The 22983-nt window shown below is 44.6% G+C and overlaps 2 protein-coding genes across 3 annotated transcripts in view; one reads left to right on the forward strand and one right to left on the reverse strand.

The window, feature by feature from the left end:
• Window positions 1–16527, reverse strand: part of LOC111868020 (ras-related protein Rab-23) — a 53983-nt gene extending 37456 nt beyond the window's left edge. Inside the window, exon 1 of the mRNA XM_023858359.2 lies at window positions 16011–16527. The gene's annotated coding sequence lies outside the window, so the exon portion shown is untranslated. The remainder of the gene's footprint in view (window positions 1–16010) is intronic.
• Window positions 1–22983, forward strand: part of LOC111868019 (ubiquitin carboxyl-terminal hydrolase 14) — a 34511-nt gene that overhangs the window by 5944 nt on the left and 5584 nt on the right. The window contains exons 1-4 of one of the 2 annotated variants that reach the window (XM_023858358.2): window positions 16629–16714; window positions 17158–17556; window positions 19384–19562; window positions 21525–21632. In XM_023858358.2, the coding sequence (XP_023714126.1) occupies window positions 17541–17556; window positions 19384–19562; window positions 21525–21632 (303 nt within the window). In that variant the 5' untranslated portion in view covers window positions 16629–16714; window positions 17158–17540. Of the gene's footprint in view, window positions 1–16628; window positions 16715–17157; window positions 17557–19383; window positions 19563–21524; window positions 21633–22983 lie in introns of those variants that run through there. The other variant, XM_023858357.2, reaches the window with a different exon arrangement.

Raw genomic sequence — 22983 nt, forward strand, 5'->3', positions numbered from 1 at the left:
GTTGATAAATGAGGGCAAGGCGATGGATTTCCGTTTCCTGGCCAACGATAAGAACGAGGAATGCGGGAGCACGGCCGCGGGGGGCGCACACGGGGGCCATATTCTACAAGGCAGACACGTTTGACCCATATTATTCGAGTTCGTAGTTCGAATCCTGCTCAGAATTGGGGGGGGGTTATACCGAAGTTTAGTGGTTCCCGCTCTGCTACTCCCTTCAACATGCGTAAGAAAATTTGAACCACCCACCAACCAAACATATGAAGTAACATGGAAAATCAGCGGCCTCCGTAGTCTAGGGATAACGTTCCCACCTCGTGACTCAAGGTACGCGGGTTCAAACCCGGCGGAGGTCGTGGAAATTTTAAGGGCGGAAAAATTCAAGGAACAAGTCCTCCGGGAGGGACTTTAAGCCGTGGGTCCCNCTGGTAGAATATCATAGGGGGACGCACAATGGACCAACAGTTGGTCTAAGTGCATGGGGAAACCCACCCTCTCTAAATACAATACAATACAATACAACGTGGAAAATCTGCGGGAGGGACTTTAAGCCGTGGGTCCCGTGTCGTAGATACGGCACGTAAAAGATCCTCATGTCTCTAGGATACCTCTGAGCAAAATTATGCAACAATTTCCCGCCCAAGTAGTTTCCAATGCCTCTGGTAGATGGGTGAAATATCAGGTACCGACGGACGACCTCGTTGGCTGAACGGGGCTGATAGCACGCACCAGTACTGGTAGGGTATGGCGACAGTAGAAATTAAAGGGGGACGCACAATGGACCAATAACTGGTCTAAGTGCATGGGGAAACCCACCCCCTCTAATAATAATAATAACGTGGAAAATGATTTAGAAATTAAAAAAAAATAATGTGTCGGCCACAGGAGCTGCGCGGTCTATGGCATGAAACGCCTCCGTCCACTCAAACACTTGGATCGTTTGTTCGAATCCCACTAGAGGCATGTATGTCTGTCCGCGTTTATTCTGTGTTCGTGTTGTTCTGTGTAGACAGCGGTTTTGCATCAGGGCTGATCTCCCGTCCAAGGAACCCTACTGACTGTTTATACTGTCACGTGTATTAGTGACTGTAGACGGGGTTTGAATTGGTGAATAGGTTTATTGGACACACACGTCGTAACTACAAATAATTATTGTAACACTCTATTAAGATTGCTGTAACTCTAGCATACAAAATAGTCTTCAATGTCTGCTTGCTAGGCGTTGCTTGGTAACGAACCTTTTCTGGTTAACACTTCACAGCTGAGTACTCAACTACTGAACTGCCTTCTGAATTCTGATACGAATGAATCTACATAATTCACGAATGAACTCTCATAACTTAGGAAGAAGGCCACCAACTCGAACAGTTGTGACGGGAGAATGCCTCTGTTATTATTCGTTGCCGAGGAAACGTGCGTCAATCCGTGGCGACGCTTTGACTTTTACCAGCGCATCCGTTGCATCGGAGACGTGTTCTAGCTAGCCGTTGCCTGGCAAGGGACTACTCCGGCTTTCAGGTGTCATGTCACAATATCTTTGGATAATTATCACATTTAATGGACTCGCTTATGTTAATTCCAGTGTACAAAACGTAACGGTTTCTTTTTCCGATATTGTGTGGTATGGTTAGATACTGAGTACGTGAGTGCTCCTCATGTCGGGATATTGACACGGAAAGCAACCACAAGCTGCTGGTGTTCCGGGCAGCCTTAGCTGAAGTGTAAGCGTGTGCCACGATGTCCCTGTTTCTCCACACGCCTCGCCGAATGTTTACGTTAACATCCTGCACCTGCGACATTAAGATTTTTTAGACAACTTTCCTTATTTTGAAAGAAACTAAAAGCAGACTGTCTGCGTGTCTCTGTTCCCCCCTCACAAAATTTGAATGCCTGGACCAATTTTTGTGAAACTTGGTATAACGGTACCTGAGCCAATCTCAACGGGGTACTTCATAAATCCCTTCCATCAGTCTGTATGTCTATGTCTCGCCTATCGCTGCTAGGCAACGGCTCGGTAAAAGCGATATTGGGGTAACGAATACAAAACAGTAGAAGAATTGTTGGATGGGTCGTTTTCTATGCGGTCCGAATCGTATCAAAGGACAGTAGACGATTTATTCTTGTCTTTTTCGTGGTTTTCCGATGCTTTCAGTTGTAAGTGTCGAATGGTAGGATGATGATGAATTCGAAAGGATTTAGAAGGAAGGGGTCGTGGACTAACATGGAGGTCCTAACATGCCGTCTGACTGAAGGGTCTGACGAATATCACCGACAAGCCTGTCAGGATTACATTGATCTGTAATTGCAGAACATTTAAATTACTTCTATTACCCGAACATTTCCGGGAACCGGGATAGCGTAGTCAGTATAGCGACTGGGTACGGGCTGCACGACCGAAGGATTGGAGTTCGAGTCCCGGTAGGACCAAGACTTCTCTCCACGTTGTCCAGACCGGCTCTGAGGTCCACCCAGACTCCTATCCAATGGGTACAGGGGGTAAAGTGGCCGGGGCGTGAAGCTGGCCACTCATCTCCAACANAGTTGGAGTTCGAGTCCCGGTAGGATCAAGACTTCTCTCCTCTCCACGTTGTCCAGACCGGCTCTGAGGTCCACCCAAACTCCTATCCAATGGGTGCCGGGGGTAAAGTGGCCGGGGCGTGAAGCTGGCCACTCATCTCCAACAATGCCGAGGTCAAGAATACGTGGATCTATACATCCACTTCCCCATACGTCTTCATGGCGTAGTGCTTAATTAGTTAAGTACAGGGATAGCTTTACCTTTTTATTTTGGATGGACTGAGAGAATTCACGAAATTCATCGGCTAGGGCACTGCTCTTCGAAAAGGGATCTGAGGCCCCTTAGGGGGCCTGAAAATTTTCCATGGACCGCCGAAGAATATTGATGACCTCATTATAATACATTAATAAGATGATGTGGAATAGCTCAGTCGCTATAGCAACGGGCACGAACCGGATGGGAACAGTAGGATGGGGGTTCGATTCCCAGCAAGAATTTGTTTCTTCTCCACTACGTCCATACCGGTTCTGGGGCCCACCCAACGGGTACCGGAGGCTCCTTCCCAGGTGGTAAAGCAGCCGGGGCGTGAAGCTGACAACTCGTCTCTAACTAGTGCAGAGATGAAGAATACATCGTCTCTCCAATACGTCTTCATGGCGTAGTGCTTAATCAGTTCGCACAGGGAGGAAATCGCCTTTACAGTCCAGTCTCAGCTTCGTCTAAAGAGGAGCTTATGTTGGGCCAATAGGAGTCAAAATCAGATTCGTGCGGACGTCCTTACCAAATTTGGTCGAAATTCTGAGTGGTTTCGGAGATGAAGCATGCTGAAGGAGAGAGAAACGTAATAAGAGCATATTGTCTACTTGCAGACTACAGACAACAAGATTTTACTGAGCAACAAGTTTACATGGAACTGGGTCTGCTAATGTTAATTAAGATTAATTAGTTTTATAATTAAGACTAATCAGTAGGCCGTGTAATACTTGTATCAGTGAGAGCAGACAAGCACAGAAGAGAAAGGTAGCAAATTGTGTCATTACGTGTGAACCTCCATGCTTAGGTTATGAGGCACAGTTGGCAATCCTGGCGGTCAGCCGCAGCAACAATGAGATCTGTAACGGCTCCTTTGTTTGTAGGTAAATGTAAGGTCACCACGACATGGAGGCGTATGGGCGAATGGATGTAATCTCCACGTATACTTAACCTGTGTATTAGTTCAGGAGGTTAGTCGCCGGCTTCCCGTCAGGGTTCGATCCTAGGTCAGGTCATGTGGGATTTATGATGGACAGAGTGGCACTGAGGCAGGTTTTCTCAGAGTACCTTGGTTTCCCCTGCCAGTTCTCATTCCACAAAATGATCCATAATCTTCCATTATCCGGGGCTAGTACAGTAGGCCGATTAGCGGCCGATGTACCGAGTAGCCCCAGTCTCACGCCACCCCAAGAAATAAAAAGAAAAGTTAACCTCGGCACTAGATGGAGGTGAGTGGTCAGATCCACTCTCCGGCCGCTTTACCCCCGGTGTCCATTGGATAGGAGATCGGATGGGCCTCGGAAACGATCTGGACGTTGTAGACAGGAGAAAAAACTTTTACACCTGCTGTGAATCGGACCCAGGACGTCCAGCCAGAAAGGAAAACGTATCTTGCCCTTGGAACCGGTCGCTTGGCAAGAGCAGGAACGGGAGGCCAGAAGTGACACTGTAAGATTGCAGTGCGGAAGATAGAGAAGTCTAAATAACAGGGGCTGATGGCCGACTAGGAGACATTTCGATTTCAGCTTCACATAAAATGTTCTAGTGGACCAATGTGGTAAAAGTAAAGGTAATCCTGTAACAGGCAACGGAGACGTCGAGGCTCCCACATTTTCTAGACAATCTGCTCACAGATAGCGGTGAGGTTGTCAGCCTTACGCACCGGCCGCTCTTTACCCCAAGGAAGATTCCTGGTACTCATCTCTGAGTCGACCCCAGGGCCACATTGCGGCTGAAAGGATTAGGCCAATTAAAAAATCTAGTGACCTCATCGGGAGGGCCTTCCGGTTTGTAGCATAGTGCCTCCACCAACTACGCTACCACATGCCCCGGACCAATATGAATCAAATTTAAATTTAAATTTGAAGTTCTCTAGCGGTGACTATGAAGGATACGGTATTTTCAGTTGTAACATCATGTAGAAACAGACGTTTCGGAGTAACATATTGCTTCCATATTCAAGGTCAAAGAGTAAGCCAAACAAGAAAACAGCAGAAGCAAACGCCAAGCTGGTATCTTGTTTGACTTATTCTTCGACCCTGAAGATGGAAACGATATGTTCCCTCCTGAAACGTCCGGCTCTCTCAGAAGTAAAAGGGGGTTAAATCTCAGAAGACCGTATTCTTCAAAATCAAATTCGTTCCACACATTTTAGTACAAAATTCCAATACCAAATTTAATCGAAATCTGTCGAATGAAACACTAGCGAACACGCACTCATTCAGTGTTTATGCAAAGCGTCCCCAGGGCTGGTCTCTAACTGCAGCCCCAGTCAATATCTGGCGTCGAGTCGGGACGCAGATTTGGCAGACGTCTCAAGGCCAAATAGCAGCGTTCCTCAACTAGGCATCTGCCCCTCGTGTGACCAATGGAACAGGTTTTTTAACGCTGCGATACCTGCATCTGCAGCAGTGTCGGCCAGTGCGAGCCAAGCAGGTTCCTGTTAAAGGAAACGCTCTCCTCTGCTGCCTAAAAACATAAAAATTGTATGGGTGCGAAACTTGGTATCTGATATTAAGGGAAGAACATAGACTGAGGGTGTTTGAGAACGGGGTGTTAAGGAGAATATCTGGACCGAAGAGAGATGAAGTGACAGGAGTTTGGAGAAAACTGCATAATGAGGAGCTTCATAACGTGTACTCTTCTCCAACTATAATTAGAATGATCAACTCAAGGAGGATGTGATGGGCAGGGCATGTAGCACGAATTGGGATAAGATGATTTCATATAGGATATTGGTGGGAAAGCCAGAAGGAAAGAGGCCACTACGAAGACCAGGACGTAAATGAATGGATAATATTAAAATGGATTTTAGAGAGATAGGATGGGATGGTGTGGACTGGATTGATCTGACGCAAGATAGGGACCGGTGGAGGGCTCTTGTGAACACAGTAATGAACCTTCGGGTTCCATAAAATGCTGGGAAGTTCTTGAGTAGCTGCACAACTGGAGGTTTCTCCAGAAGGGCTCAGCTCCATGAAGTTAATTAGGCCTGAGTGGAATAATTACAGACGCTTTGAAAAAAAATACTGTATAGGGTATCCGCGTCTCTAAACTAGGGTTGGTGTGACGGAAACTATATAATTTTTATCCAACAGGTCCTATGTTCAAATCCCGTAAACACACCTCTTATCCTGTCGTTTTGTCCATTCCGTCCGGTCAAATTCCGAGGTGCTACCACAAATTAGGACACAACCACTGCCTTCCAAATCCTCTCCAATTCATTATTCACCAGCCATTCTACTATTGGAAGCTATATAATCTGAGATACTGGTGACTTCTTAAAATAATCCGAGGAAACAAACGTGAAAACCTCTCACTGCCGTAACAGTCGCCAGATGGACACACTGCTGCTCCACATCACGGCATAATGAACGTTGCGATCTGCGTGCATATTCACACATTTTGCTTTCTCACCAGATTCTATAAAACAAACGGACTACAAGTTTGGGAATTACGTGTACAATTTTTCTTGTCAAACTGTTGTTCCCATGGCAACATGCATTTATCTACTCAGCAATTAGATATTCTTAGATGTGGCCTGAATCCGGAAAGAAGCACGTGCATTCTCACCGACCCATTGACCTGCTCGTGTAAACACGGTAGGTTATGACCGGAAGCGGATCTGCTATTCCGATATCCGTGCTTCGAGACCGCAGTTGCGCAGACTCCGTGAGTGCAGTCAGGCAAGAATCACGTGTCTTGCAGAAGGTGTAACTTCAAATACTACGGATAATACTTCCGTTCAATTTAAGGTAAAGGTAAATTTATCCCTGTGTTTAACTAATTAAGCACCACATCATGAAGATATATGGGGGAGCGGAGTTATAACTCCACCGTTATTGACCTCGGCACTAGTTGAAGGTTAGCGTTCAGCCTGGTGCTTTACCCGGGGGAAGGGCCCCGGCACTCAATGGATAAGAAGATGGGTGGGCCCCAGAGACAGTTTGGACGCTGTGGAGTAGAGAAAATCTCTTGCCCCTGCTGGCAATCAAACCCCGGCTGTCAAGCCCGCAGCTTAGTCGCTGTACCGACATATTTACGCGCCTAGGTACTACTTTCCTTCCCGTAAATATGTTTTAATGTAAGAAAACAGTTTCAGACTGGTGCTGGCCAGCAGGTGTGACCAAGAGATGTGCTTTCAGCGCCAAGTTGAGTGACCGCTCGCCATGTGCACACAGCACCCAGCCCAGTGTGGCAAATATTCGCGTTGCCTGTGACAGCTGAAAATCGCCTCCAATGGCAATGGCACGCCGCAGGAAAATATCGATAAGTCGTTCTATAGTGAAACTTATTACGTCATTTCCTCTGCGCGGGAAAACGATATGCCACTCACCGCCTACTGCCCCACCTATATCTCCAAGACACTGACACTGTGGATGGCAAATGAAATGAATTACGAAACGTTGTCAAAGTCAACATTCTAGGCCTATATAGCGTATTCCCGAAAGTCATAATGTATTGCCACTACCTTGTTTTGCCTTTACTTACCCCTTAAAAACAAAAAAAAAAAAACAACAACAAAATCCGTGGTTTTAGTCCGCAAGCGAACTATACCGACCGAGCCACCGCCGCTTGTCGGCGAAGTTAGTGTAGTGGTCAGAGTTCCTGGCTACAGATCTAGAGATCCGGGGTCGATTCCCGGCGCTACAAAATTTTATGGAAAGGAGTCCACTCAGCCTCGTGAGGATAACTGAGGAGCTATTTCAAGGAAATAGCGGCTCCGGTCTAGAAAACCGAGATAAACGGCCGTGGGGATCCGTCGCGCTGACCAAGCGACACCCTCTAGCCGCTAAAGTTGACACTTGCCCTTTACCATAGCTTAAGTATATGACAGTATATATAAAAGTGATCCCGTGTGGAGGCGGGTTAGAATATCTCCACCGTCGCCTTGCGAAATCGTAGAAGGCGACGGAATGAGATCCCGCTGTGCCACCATGTCACCGTCTGTCTACGGCTCTACAGCCCTTGGCCGCTTTTTCAATTACTTACTCCTATACATAGTCAGTAGGATTCCTTGGATGGGGGATCAGCCCGTCGCAAGGCCGCTACCTACACGCGCAGAACAACACAAGCACAGAATAAACGCCACAGTACATCCATGCCTTGAGTGGGATTCGAACCCACGATCCCAACGTTCGAACAAGCGAAGACAGTTCATGCCTCAGACCGCGGGGCCACTGTGATCGGCCCACCCTCTCACTGAGCACCTCAAGGTTGAGGGGCTGGACGCAAGGCTGACGACCTTGCTCTGTAAAAATCCAAAGAAGTGAAAACCGGACAGAGTCTGGCAGAGTCTTCTGAGGAAGGCTATGGCTCGAAAAGGGCCGTTTTGCCACTAATGATGATGATGATGTATAAAACTGAATTTAACTGAATAACAAAAAAAAAGTACAAAATGTATTCACGTTGCACCTTGACGATACATAGGTTAGTTCACAATGAACCGTTCCAGGTTCCGCATGCGGCCTCTAATTGCCAGAAACTGAGTGTGTTGGTCTAGGAATAACGCTGCAGACGCCAATTCGTGCAGTTCTCGGTTCGAATCTTGACCGGGACATCGGATATTCTGACTCACGTCTTTCGCCGTTGTTCTCACCTCTCCCACGGAATATTGCCTCAGTTACTCAAAGACTGAATCCTTCCAGATCCTTTTCAATTCATCAGTCATCCAACCAGATGTAAGGCATGAAGCTGTTGACATATGTCAGTGGCTGTACTGAGCCGCTTGAATAAGAAACGCTGCTATGTAAATATTTCACACCCAGGTATACATGCGTTGGGGTTGTAATTTAAACATTCTGACATGCGATGACTGGTAAGGTCGTGACCCAGGGTCACTGGCTGAACTGGAGGTACACAGCCACCACCACCAGGGCGCAGTGCAACAAGAGCTTAACCCTTTGAAGCCCACCACCCGCTTTAACACACCAAAACTCTGCATTCTGCCCCACAGAGTGTGTCTGTGTGTTCCGTGTGGTTCTCACAGCAAACAGCGACTGTTTCCCTAAACAGCAGCAACCGGTTGGGCTTTGTGGCGGAGATGTAGTGTTTACTGTGAGGTACGGACAGAACACATTAAAACCCTGCATTCTGCCCACAGTGTATCTGTGTGTTCCGTGTGGTTCTCGCAGCAAACAGCGACTGTTTCCCTAAACAGCAGTAGCCGGTTGGGCTTTGTAACGGAGACGTAGTCTTTGCTGTGAGGTACGGACTGAATTTTTATTTATTGTTAAGAATAAAAGGCGTGGCCACTGAACTTTACGCTGTCTTATAGCCCAGTTTTTCACGGGCAGTGACAGTACAACTCTCGAGAATCATAATTTTATTGCTTATAATGTATTTACGGGCATAATACATGGGCACGCCGTAGCGTAGTTGGTTGAGGAACTATGCTACAAGTCGCAATGTCGCGGATTCGATTCCCGATGAGGTCATTGGATTTTTCAATTGACCTAACCCTTCCAGCCGCACTATGGCCCTGGGGTCGACTCAGTCTCTAACAGAAATGAGTACCAGGAATCTTCCTGGTGGTAAAGGGCGGCCGGCGCATAAGGCTGACCTCACCGCCACCTGTGAGCCGATTGTCTAGAAAATGTGGGAGCCTCAACGTCTCACAACCCTATGGGCCTCCATGGTCTGTTACACGAAATGCATCTGAAACGTCTATACGAGTTTGTTTCTTCTTGACGTATGTATAGTGGAAAAGCGATCTATGTCTACTGTTCCTTGGCAACCGTTTAATGATTCAAGCGATCAAAATGCGGTGTCACGGTGGTATATAACAGAAACCTGCTCAACGGATTTGTGTTTGTATATACAGGTCAACTCAAAAAGTACGGTAAATTTGTCACTGTGCTTAATTAATTAATCACTACGCCGGGAATACATATTCTTGACCTCGGCAATAAATGGAAGTGAGTGATCAGCTTCACGCCCCGGCCTCTTTACCTCCGGGGAAAGAACCTCCGGCACGCGTTTGTTAGTTTGCTGAGTGGATTCCAGAGCTGGTCTCGATGCTGTGGAGCAGAAAAAAAATCTTTCCCCTGCCGGGAGTCGATCACCGTCCGCCCTGTCCATAGCCTGTCGCTATACCGACGTCAGTCCCTACATGGAGCAGAACTGTGGGAATCAAAAGACTGCCCTTCTAGCGCTAAAGTAGTTGGAAATTTATATCAGCTACAAGAATGACAGCTCTTTAGCCTACTTTCCTTAACTAGGCTTATGTGATCTCCTTCCTGTCTGTGTGTCCTTATATCATCGCTATCAAGTTTTGAATGCCTGAACCAATCTTTATGAAACTTGGCATGTATGTCATGGCACCTCAGCTCATCTCAACGGCGTACTTCATAAATCCCTCCCATCAGTCTATGTGTCTGTAGGTGTGTGTTGCTAGGCAACGGCTTGCTAAAAACGACATCGCGGCAACGAGCACACGAGCAACAATAGAAGAATTGTTTTACTATGCGATACGTGTGGTAACGAAGGAAAGCGGAGGATTAGTTCTTCTCGAAGCTTCTTGTTTTGTATTTTCCTCAGTTCTCATCTCTTCTGATTTGTGCAGAGGTATTGCTACTTCATGTAACTTCCACGGCTGTCGCAGAATTTCGTTGAATCTTTGCCATGTTTTGCTTTTCCACGGAGCCGTTAATGATCAGTACAGAGACCGGAAAGTTTCAAGTATTGCGTGTAGCATATCGCCAGTCTGTGGGCTTTCGTGATAGCGGTGCAGAATAAGCTGAAGGCATCCACCCTCTTGCTCAAGATATGTCGGCTACAGGATGCAGTCTAGCGCCCTCGTCACCCTCCCCCCGATAATAACCTCTGAGGGTTGTGGAACAGATCAGTCATCTCTTTCTTGCCTTTCCTTGACTCAGGTATTTTCCATATGAATCACATGTTCGAGCTGGCCTCACTGAATAGCTTATTAGTATATCAATACAAGTATGAAACTGATGTAGCAGGCCGTCAGCTTGGTACATCCGCTCGGTTCTCTTCTTCTCAGCGGACCAGACCGACCTCCTGCGTGTCACGCAGCACCATAACGGTTTTACTGTAGGCCCGTAGAGAGATCTGTGGTTTCTGTATTCAGACTGTAAGCGTTAAATGATAGGGTTAGTGAATAAATAAACTGAGAAGGATGCAGATGGAAGCGGTCGTGGCCTAATTTATGGTATCCCGGTATATTCCCGGAGGAACTGAGGAAAATCACATATGCCTCAGTTACAGTAATCGGTCGTCTCACTGAGATTTGAAAGCTGGAACTCTCATGATGCTGCCTGCCTGCTTGAAATTGAAACCTGAAACTTCTCTGATGCCGCCTGGCTGCTTTAAATTGAAACATGGAACTTCCTTAATCCTGCCTGCTTGAAATTGAAACCTGAAACTTCCCTGATGCTGTCTGGCTACTTGAAATTGAAAGCTGCAACTTCCCTGGTGCTGCATGGCTGCTTGAAATTGAAACCTGGAACTTCCTTAATCCTGCCTGCTCGAAATTGAAACCTGAAACTCCCCTGATGCTGCCTGCTTGAAACTGTAACCTGGTACCTAGCGGGTTACCGTAGCGGTAACGCTATTGATTCATTGTGGAGGTGCTCGGTTTGAATCTTGGCTGTGACATTGTCTGTCTTTACGGACGATGTTCGTGGTTTTATTCAGTCCTTCCAGGTAAATTCCACCATAGTACCCCGATTAGTCCTTGACTGCCTCCTTCCATATCTTTTCCCATGCATCTGTCCTAGCATTCGACGCTATATAGTCTAGCTACTGACAGCGTGGCGAAATCTCCACCCCCCAACCCCCCACAGATATGATCAGATGACCCTAAGGCAGTCCTACATGTGTGCGAGCGAGAATCTGTCCTGGTGACCCTGCGGCGCCCTGGTCAGAAACCCCATCAGAGTGAAGTTGCATTGATCCCGGTATTTCGTGAGCACTCGCACCTTCACGTGACAAAATGACGTCACCAGGCAAATGTCCACTTCTGATATTGCTTTCCCACTGCGGCCTTGTGGGTGAATTCTGGAACTGCCCCTGTCCGTCAGCACACCTGCACGACTGTGGGAAGGTTCTCTTGAAAGCGTTCGTGTACTAACTCGTGTTTGGGAGGTTGTCGGTTCGGTTCTCGACCCTGTCGCCGGGTACCCTGACTGAGGATTTTCGTGGTCTTCCTCAGGCCATCAAGACAAATGACGGGATAATAACTCGATTCAGACCCGACTAATTCCTCTAAGATCCTTTCCAATTCGTTACTTGGCTTCCTGGGGTAAAGCGCGGCCGGCGCCAAAGGCTGACGTCACCGCCATCTGTGAGCCGACTCTCTAGAAAATGTGGGAGCCTCGACGTCTCACAACCCTATGGGCCTCCACTATCTGTAACAGGGATAGCTTTGCCTTTTACCTTTCGACGGTATATAGTCTCGTTAATGACAGCGAAGTAAAACAGTGCACCAAGTTTCCGGCTTTTTTGAAGCAGTTGATGAATTACTTAGGTTCCATAAAAATAAATTTGTTGAAGAGTTCTTCCTTCTGGGATATGTCGCTATGTAGTCTGGTACAAGATTACTGGCGTTTCGGAGGAATATACTTCCTCGATCTTCAGGAATGGGTGGGCCACGGAATCGGTCTGAAAGCTGTGGGAAAGACAAACATATTTTGCCCGCTCCGAAGCTGGTCGTTCAGCCAGTAGCCTACTCGCTTTCCCTACTCCTGAAATTCTTCTGAATAATATATAAGAATTCAGTTCGTACCTCACAGGAAACTATTACGTCACTGCTACAAAGCCCAACCGGTTACTGCTGTTTAGGGAAACAGTCGCTGTTTGCTGTGAGAACCATATGGAACACACTGATACACTGCGTGGGCAGAATGCAGAGTTTTAGTGTGTTCAGTCCGTACCTCACAGGAAACTATTACGTCACTGCTACAAAGCCCAACCGGTTACTGCTGTTTAGGGAAACAGTCGCTGTTTGCTGTGAGAACCATACGGAACACACAGATACACTGCGTGGGCAGAATGCAGGGTTTTAGTGTGTTAAAGCAGGTGGTACATACAGAAACCACTGGGGTTTAAAGGGTTACATAAATATGTGAGACTATTGTCCTTTTCCCCGGGGGTGCATTATGCGACGCTGCCGGTATCCAGACAGTACAACGTTGGATTTAGGGTGACCGATGAATCATAAATTGTAAGGGATCTAGAAGGAAGTGGTCGTTGTATAACAGAGGCATTGGTTTTGAGGGCCTGAGAAAAATCACGAGAAACCCGAGTCAGGAGAGTCGGTGTCCTGGCCGAGATCCGAACCCAGTACCTACCAGGTTACGTGAGATTAGTGTTGTAACCTGTTCGCAATCTTCGCATCTTAGTCACATTCACAGATTAGCAATTGTCTCCTGCAAGCTTGCGATGTATGTCGATGTATCGATTGTCTCGACGAAACCGAGACTGATTTTCCCCTGTGTTGGAGTCGCAAGTGTAGATAATTATGATTAAAATAAAGTGAAAGGCAGTGGCACGGTAACTGAGACAGGCCGTTGCCTGCCTTCAGTTCGCATTCAGTCCGAATCAGAACGTATATTCATGCACTTCCTCCTCATGACGCTCTCAGCTCCTGTAGCATACAGTGTCGAATGTTAGGGCGACTGCTGAATAAACTGGAAGTTCCATCCCGGAATTTGCCTGGAGGGACTAAGAGAAAACATGAAAAATAAAATCACGCTGACCGATGTCCCAGCCGAGATTCGAAGCCAGCATCTCCCCAGAAATCGAGACCAGACACCCTAAGAAAAGGTAAATCTGTCCCTGTGCTTTAACTAATTAACGACTACGTATGGGGGAGTGGATGTATAGATCCACGTATTCTTTACCTCGACACTTGATGGAGGTGAGTGGTCAGCTTCAAGCCCCGGTCGCTTTGCCCCCTGTACCGACAGCATAGGAGGCTGTCTGGACGAAATGTAGAGGAGAAAGATGTTGCCACTACCGGTACTCGAACTCAGAACTCTCGGCCATCCAGCCCGTAGCCAGTCGCTATACCAACTGAGCTATCCCTAAGATCATAATTAAGGTGTGTCACAGGCGGGTAGAGTGACGTCACGCCACGTCTTTTGACTCTGTGAGAAGCCATGGATATTACTGGAAGGTTTTTCGGTTCTCAGAATTCCCAGCGTTCGCGTCGTGATATGTGACGAAACAGACGCCTGGAAGTATAAATATATGAATGTTTTATGCACTGCAACTAGGAAGTGTCACAGCCCACGACGCTTGGAGCTGGATTCTCACCACTGGGCGTCATATTGAATCCCGGGCGACTTCATGAGACAGGCTGGATTAGCGGCAGCGCTCTAGACTTGTACCCGAAAGGAAGTCGGTTCGAATCTCATCCCGGACACTGACTATCCCGAGACATTCGTCGTTTTCCTCAGTCCCGCCAGACAAACGTTCGGATAGTACCTCCAACACGCCAAACTGCTTCCTTTCGGACCCCTTACAATTCATGAGTCACCATGACGCTACATCTTCTGGACGCTGAATGTGTCGTGAAACGAGTCACTAGATTAGTGGTGGTTGAAATGGCACGAATTTCTTCGGTTTTTCCGTGGTGATCATCATTCTACCATTGCTCCACACTCATACATCACTGCCCCCTGAGCTGTGCGATAGCCCAGATCAGGCAGCACATTATCACATCCTCGGTCTTGGGGTTTAGGGGCTTCTTCTCTGACAGGTTACTTGGGCCTAAGCCTCTGAGAGCAGGCATTAGATGTATTGATTTTCTTCCGGTCCCTTTTGTATGAAAGCTTAAAGAGAAACGAAAGTGAAAGCAGTTTATGCCTTAAGCCTTTGAGCACGGAAACTGCGAGACTTTCTTCTCCGGGGATGAAAGGGGTTGGGCAGAATATTTGCTTGCAATCACATGCTTAAGCCATTTAACGCTATTTTTTTTATTGACTACCGTAGAATATTTGAACTCGGATGGCTCAGTCGGTATATGGACGGGCTGCACGGTCGGGGCAAGAGATTTTTCTCTACACCACAGCGTCCAGACCGGCTCTGGGACCCACCCAGCCTCGTTTTCAATGGGTAAGGAGCCTCTTTCCATGGGGGTAAAGCATCTGAGGCGTGAAGCTGACCACTCACCTCCACTTAGTGCCGTGGTCAAGAATTGTGGAGCTACATCTCCACTCCCTTCACATGTCTTCATGGCGTAGTGCTTAATTAATTAAGCCCGGGGACAATGTTGCCCTAGAATACTTAAGGTAGGAGAATATTTTTTTTTTAATTTTAATTTTTGGAATTAATGTTTGGGCTGTTTCTTTCTTTTATTTTTCAATTTTATTTCCTCCCGGAAACACAGAGGGATGAAAATGTCATTTTCCGCAAAAAGTACCGAATATGATTCCTAATTGACGGTAACTTTTTTTATCGAAGCCAAAATGTTCAGTAGTGAATTTTCACATTTCATTTATTGTTGCTACGAAACCCAAGCATGTTATGGAATGAAGTGTTTTGTCTTCTTGGATATAACGCCGTGTGGCCCGTTGAAAGTCAATCGACGTTTCGGAGGAACATGTCGCCTCCTTCTTCAGGATCGAAGAATAAACCAGGCAAGAAATCAGCGTCAAAGCAGAAGGCAAGCAATACTTTCAACGGACTACACAGCTTTATATCCCAGAAGATAGTATTGTTCAAAACCACAGGTGTGATAACCTCAAATCTTACGGAATGATGATTAGATATTATGTAATATTAAAGGAAACGAGAATGTATTAGCTGCACGAGTGACGAAAATTGCACGTTTGATGCCATTTATACGTAACCTATGGAGGTGAGTTAACGATAGTGTGTAGAAAGAATACATCAATTTAAACACTGTGTTCTTAATAAACGGCAAAATGATATCTAGGCTCAAGGTCAGGCCTTTGCGAACCTAATTAAACATATTTTCGATCTTGTCCCCCTCATTTGTAGCTTTCTTTTTGTAAGATATTGAGTTTGGACTTGCTACATAACACTCGAGGCAAATAAATAGAACTTATTTACATTTACGATGCCGGTATATAAACAGTCTATGTCTTTCATGAACCGCAATTAAAAGCATTAATAATTTTCGTGGGGAAATCGGATACATCTGGAAGGTATAAGTCGGTTTATTTTTGCAGTTTCTTTCCGTCCGCTGTAACGTTTAGTCACGCATTAGTACATGCACTATACGCGTGGAAGCGCCGAAGGCCAGGTCACTCACCTTACAATTGCTTAGCAACCAGCAATGAGCATGAAGAAGAAGAAGAAGCCACTATTCTTCGTTAATACGGAACAACTGGTCGTGGCAGAAAAAGACGGAATATAAAGAATAACTTCTGTAACACAGGCTTTATACATCCAAGTCCAATTGACGCGTACTGAAGAAATCACAGTTTAACAACACTACTGATTGCAACAATTCATGTTTTCTAATAATTCTGCCGTCAATGAACAAGAGACCACAGATTAAGTAAATCACAACAATGTGCAACAAATGACACTCGCATTTAATGTAAGCTATCGTCACCACACGAGTACTACCTCCTCGCCTCGCATGCAGACAGCACCTAAACAAGTACTGCTGGCCATCGGCTCGCAACACCGTCAAGTTCAGAATGGTACGACGCTTCGTATTTCTGTCTAACGTCGCCAGATGACAGCACCTGCATAAGGTCGGAGAAGCGTGATGTGACTGCTGGGTGATATTTAGGGGCCGTTCCCAGTTGTATAATGTCGCTATGGTGTGTGTGTGTACCTGCTTCAGAATGAACAACATATAGAGAGCGCCAAAACAGGTTGCGTGAGACAGTTCTTGGCCTGATAACAATAAATGGGTAGTGCGCGCAATGTTCATGTTTCGAAACCCGAAGATTGATATAAATGCCCAGCTCTCAACTCACGACTCAAACTTGCTTCTATCACGAGGTAATTAAAAAATTGCATTAATGGCAGAAAAAAGAAACAGGCTACAGTCTGTTCCCTCCTATCCAAAATTATCGAGACAATTAAACTTCTCATTAACAAATCGAGGATTGAGCTAAATTTACGGAGCCAAAAAAGAGTCGAAATTGAAGAACTTCAGTAACTATAGAACCAAACAATATAAAACTTTATATAATGTAAATTTTATCCTTTTGCCCCACTAAAAATGCGGTTAGAAGTCACCGTTCTACTAATGAAGTGCAGTAAGAACAATTCAGAAAATTACAACGTTAGTATATGGGAAATTATTGCAATGAGATTTTAGAAGATCAATTAAAGTAATGAAAATTGAAGGCATTACCTGTGGGACAGTTCATGTATAAGACTTTCAATTCGCAGTACTAATCATACAATTGTACTCCAGGTGGACTGATTTTCATTTTCAGCATTTGTTCCGTCCAGAAAAGAAACTTGGTACTGTGAAGCTTTCAAATTGGAGACAGCAATTCGACGTACAGCCTTTTGGTAGTTATATCTCTGCCATCTGCGAGGAAGAGTGGAACTACAACATCATGCCCAATGGTGGTGCAGTTGCCAAAGGTTACAGAACTGAAAGTGAAAGAATCTTAAACTGCACGGAATGTAACATATACGACAGGGATCCGTGGCGTAGGAACTAAAGGAGCAGTGATGCTGACTATTGTATTATAGGCCTGTGTGACATATTTTCCGTTTGAAGAATTATTTATTAAATATTTCTTCTTTTCGTTGTAAAAGAAGACATTTTGGATTTCTGTAAATTTTGCATAAAACTGTTGCGTATAGCATCATGCCAACATATAAAGGTAAGCCTAACCTCTAAAAGGCAAATTCAAATGTGCTCTGGAACACCGTAACATAAATATTTGACCACACGTCACTGAAGGCAACTGTATTTGCAAACAATGCTTCCGATTGTAACCAAATTTCGAATGAGATGCAGTCTTCAACGCAAACATATCGACTGCTGTAGTATATGTATGTTACCAAATCAGGTGAATTTTTATGATGTTAGTAACTTTTGTATTTATGTTATTCATAATGTAGTAAACGGCTTTTATTATAATTAATCTGTTAAATTGAGGTGTTTTGCATTCAAGCAAATCCAATGAAGTGGTAGTTGAATGTTATTTTTGTAATAAGAGGGGGCCCTGCATATCACATGAGCAAGATTATGTTTTTCTGACTGTATTTCAGTAGCTGACAAGGAATGGCCCATCAGCTTGGGAATTAGGCAGGCGTTAAACTACTACTACTACAAGGCCTAAGCAGGCTCTTATGAAGACTGTAATGAGTTTTCAGGTTTCATAAAACACTGAGTGGCTGAGCAACTATTGACTTTTCAAGAAGGGTTCTTCTATATGTAGTAAGAGTATATTTCAGTCACGTTAGTATACTTGATTATTATGAGCAAAAAGGAATCCTTTTGGTCCATATAAATTTAATTTGTTATTATTTATTATAAAGCACAGGGAAGGTGTCACTCTTTGTTTTGCAGGTTAACCTTATGGTGAGAAATGATATAATGATATAAACTCCGTCCCAAGTGCAAACAATATATTATGTGTCCTTGATCTTGCTCCTTTACGCTACATGTTTCGGCCTCAGACGGCCATCATCAGGTGTATAACACTCACGTTGCTGTCACACTGCACCCAGCCCAAAATTTAACATTTAAAAACACTTTCCTTGTTATTATCAACATCAACTTCGTTGATATCTGTCTGGTTTGTAGATTATTTTACACACGTTAATTTTGACTTTCCTGTAGTAGCACTATAAAATCTTTAGTTCTACTTTTAAAATCCTTTAAAATTTTTCTCTAAATTTTAAAATGTAAAATTGTTACGGTTACTCGCCCTATGTCTAAAGTGCTGCAGCGGCTAGTTCTTGTTTGCACACTGTGCAGGTATTATCCTGTGTAGTCTTTCTGTGTGCGTGCCGCTGCCATTCTTTACTACGTGTGCACACGTAATAAAGAATGGACCTCTCAGAAAGAGGCAGCTTAGTAGAAAGAAATGTTATTGGAGGATAATATTAAAGTGGATATTAGTAAAAATGATTATGAGGAAGGGAAATGGATGACATTGGCTTAGGATCGTGTCCAGTGGTGTGCTTTGGTACTAGTGGTGTTGAACCTTCAGGTTCTGCTACCAGAGAGTTAGTTAATTAGTAAGATGGATCTTAGGGAAATGGGCTGTGAGGATGGGAGGTGGATGGAACTGGCTCAGGATCATGTCCAGTGGCAGGCTTTAGTATTTGCTGTGTTTAACCTTCAGGTTCTGCTACCAGAGAGTTAGTTAATTAGTAAGATGGATATTAGGGAAGTGGGTTGTGAGGATGGGAGGTGGATGGAACTTGCTCAGGATCATGTCCAGTGGCGGGCTGTGGTATTAGCAGTGTTCATCCTTAGGGCTCAACTATTAAAGAGTTAATTTTCAGTTAATTTGTATTGCAGAGAATATGTTGTGTCAGAAGTTGTGTTGAGTAAATTGATTTTATTCCCAGTATTTCCCTGCAATTTGTAGGTCCTGTGTAAGTATTGAAGTTACAGCCGTTTGTCTTTCACACATAATAAGGCAATTGCTCATTGATTTGTAATGTTATTTCTGTTATGAACGTGACACTTTCAGTGAAAGTGAAGTGGGGAAAAGAGAACTATCCTGATATTGAAGTTAATACTGATGAGGACCCACTTGTCTTCAAAGCACAGCTGTTCGCTCTCACAGGAGTCCAACCTGAGCGGCAGAAAGTTATGCTAAAGGGAACGACATTGAAAGACTCCGACTGGGGAGACATTAAACTGAAAGATGTAAGTTAGATGAACAGCATGGTACGTTGAATCAAACACATGATGTGTATTAAAATTGCAAACTTCAGGCTAGTGACGCAGGGAAGACACTTCAAAATGGAGGCTGCAGGTTCCTCCAAAATGCCTCTTTACCGAACCGCATGGCATCAATCCTAGATATTATCTTAACCCACACCACCGGTTGGTCACCAAAACTGTAGTCATAAGCAGAAACAGAATTCACCATCTTGCTATAAGTTACAGGAAATTTTTGAATGAGTTGGTTAAAACAGTAACATTCCTATTTTGAATTGTGGAGGGTGCCTTTTTGAATCTTGACCAGGACAGTGACTGTCTTGACTGAGGCCTCTGTGGGCTCCTCTAGCCCCTTAATGCAGATGACAAGATAACTCAAGTGAGGCCATAACCACTTCCTTCTGTATCCATTCCAATTCATCATTCACTGATTTACCATTCTATGCTGTGTAACCTGAGATATTAACAGTGTCATTAAATAGACTGAAAATTAGTGAAAAATAAAACTATCCCTGTGACAGGTCATGGAGGCCCATAGGGTTGTGAGACGTCAAGGCTCCCACATTTTGTAGACAATTGGCTCACAGATGGTGGTGAGGTTGTCAGCCTTATGCGCCAGCCGCCCTTTACCCCCAAGAAGATTCGTGGCACTCATTTCTGTTAGAGTCTGAGTCGACCCCAGGGCCATAATGCAGCTAGAAACATCAGGTCAATTGAAAAATCCAGTGACCTGATCGGGAATCGAACTCACCACCTTCCGGCTTGTAGCATAGCGCCTCAACCAACTATTCTACCGCGTGTCCCTCGACTGTAAATAAGTACAGGAAATTATTGTTATTTTGTATTTGAGGTTCTTACAGTTTTGCCTATGAAGATTGCTGTGTTCTGATATGTAGTGCTGTGTAGTGCAGTGAGTGTCCACCTACATTTCAGAGGGACATACTGCCTCCATCTTCAGGGCTGTAGAATAAGCGAAGCAAGAAATGGCTTTTCTTGCTGCCTGCTGTTTTCCTCCTTGTGTCAGTCTTCGATGCTGAAGGGTAATGCCATATGTACTTCTGAAAATCGATGGGCTCCTACTGGACTACACAGCATTAAATCCCAAAAGTCAGTACCCTTTGTAATTCCATCTGTAGCAAATATATATTATGTTAAACGTGTAGTTGACTGCAGTTGAGACTTGCAAGGAATGCAGGAATGTGTATCCCTTCCTCCTTGAGTCCGCTTCCACATCCCACAAATGCCAAGCTCCAAGTCCTTTACAATATTTATCCTTCTATTGATGGTGAGATCAGTTGTCTCTTGTGTGACCAAAATAAGTGGGCGATGTATCGAAAACCTTTCCTGTTTTTGAGACAGATTTTCACAAAATCTGTAAATTCAGTGACTATTTTAATGCGGGTGTTGTGGGTCTGTACCATATGGCTGCACCCCCTCACTTTGAATTCAGGGAAACTAAGTATTGCAATGAATTGGTGGATGTAAGTGTCCTTCAGTACACTTTGGAGGAACATGCAGTAATGTGCTGTAAATCAGGGTAATCAGATCTTCCTCAGGCTCTCCCTTAAAGTGAACATTTGTAACAATCTTCTTTACATTATCTGTTTTACATATAAAAAGTTGCAAGTTTTAAGTTGTGTGGCCACTGACCATGTTTGTAACTTTTAAATATGACCACAGTGCAGTTTTTCCTGAGAACCTCTGGTTTAAAGCATAAATATTGTATATCCAATATACACCATTTTCATACAACTTAAAGATACACCAACACAGTTTTCTGGTGTGGCAGACAATACTTGTTAATCGTTTCTTTCGTCACTATGGCTATTCTTATGCAGAACAAAGGTAGCACATTTAGCAGTTGGCATTTAAGAGAAGAGACAGTGGTTTGATGTTTACAGTAATGCATTGAAATTTGTTAGTTTGAAGCAATATTGCCTTGTGCAGGGTGTGACTGTTCTGATGATGGGGAGTAAAGAAGAAGATGTTCCAACAGAACCATTAGAGAAACCTTTGTTTGTTGAGGACATGAACGAGGGTGAACTGGCATCTGCTGTGAGTAAACTTGGAGTTAGTTACACATGTCCTCCTAATTTAATTTTTTTCAGATGTCACTGTACTGCAAAATGTCATGATGAAGTAAGCAGTATTTCTGTAGACCCTGAAGGTGGAGGGACAGTATTCCTCTGAAACACTGGTACCCACTTACCAGTGTATGTATTGTCATAATTCAGAATGAAGTGTACAATCATCCCTGTGTGTAAACATTCCATGAAGGTGTGTACAGGAGTGTAGGTAAAGTTCCATGCATTTTAGCCTTGGCTCTACACCGAGGCCATGGACAGGAAACCCACGGATGTTGGGGAAGGTTTTAATCGAGTCCTTCCCCCATCGTTTGCCATATTCTCCTCCAGCCCCTATGGTTTGTCTAAACTGGTTTAGAACGCTTGTGGATAGATTATTGCTGGCAACATTCCTGTGATCAGAATGGCGAGATGATGAGCGGGGAGTATGGGGAAGTCCATTAGAGAGGACAGTGGAACAGCTCGAAGGAGTTTTGGATGGCATTAGTCCATGTTACTTCTTTCCATGACCTCAGTATAAATGAGATAATTGGTCAGTTTCAGCTCTTGACCTCAAGTGTCCAACACAACACACCATACAAGCTACAACGAGTCACTACACACACAGGATATTCTGGAGGATTAACATGCAAAGACTCCACACACACAGCTTCTGCAACAAATGAATATGTATACATGTAAAATCCAGTGTAGATAACCGAAATTAACAACAGTGGGGATTCGTTGCGCTGACCACCCAACACCCTCTATCCGCTAAAGTTGTCGCTAACTTTGCTGACAAATGACAGTCACTCGGTCGGTATAGTTCGCTCAAGGACTAAAACCACGGAGTTTAGTTTTATATATATATATGTAAAATAATTTTAAAAATCTTTTGAAATATTTTTAACATATTAACAGCTGTGTGCTTTAACACTGATACCCTGAATAACTCTTACTTTTGTTGTAAATGTAAATGTAATTAATTATATCTACAGGATGGACTTGGTGAACAACCGACCTCGATATCTGTAAGCCACTTCCTCTCATGTTGAGCACCTTCTGATGATAGTCTTTTAAGGACAGAGACATGTAAAGGTTTCTGTGTAATTAAATTGGTGGCATCCAGTGGTGGTGATGCTCACTGATGTGTCAGATAGTGTGATGGACCAGGATGCCTTCTAATAAATCAGCTCTGACTTTTTCCCTCTGGGAAAATAATGCCTAGTACATATTTTATGAAAGGCTGGATGGGCCCCATAGCCAGTCTGTACATGATGGCAGAGAAAAATTGCTGACCCTTCTGGGAATCAAACTCAAGTCATCTAGCCAGTAATCTGTAG

This window comes from Cryptotermes secundus, unplaced genomic scaffold (genome assembly GCF_002891405.2).
Source record: "Cryptotermes secundus unplaced genomic scaffold, Csec_1.0 scaffold619, whole genome shotgun sequence".
NCBI classification, from domain to species: Eukaryota; Metazoa; Arthropoda; class Insecta; order Blattodea; family Kalotermitidae; genus Cryptotermes; species Cryptotermes secundus.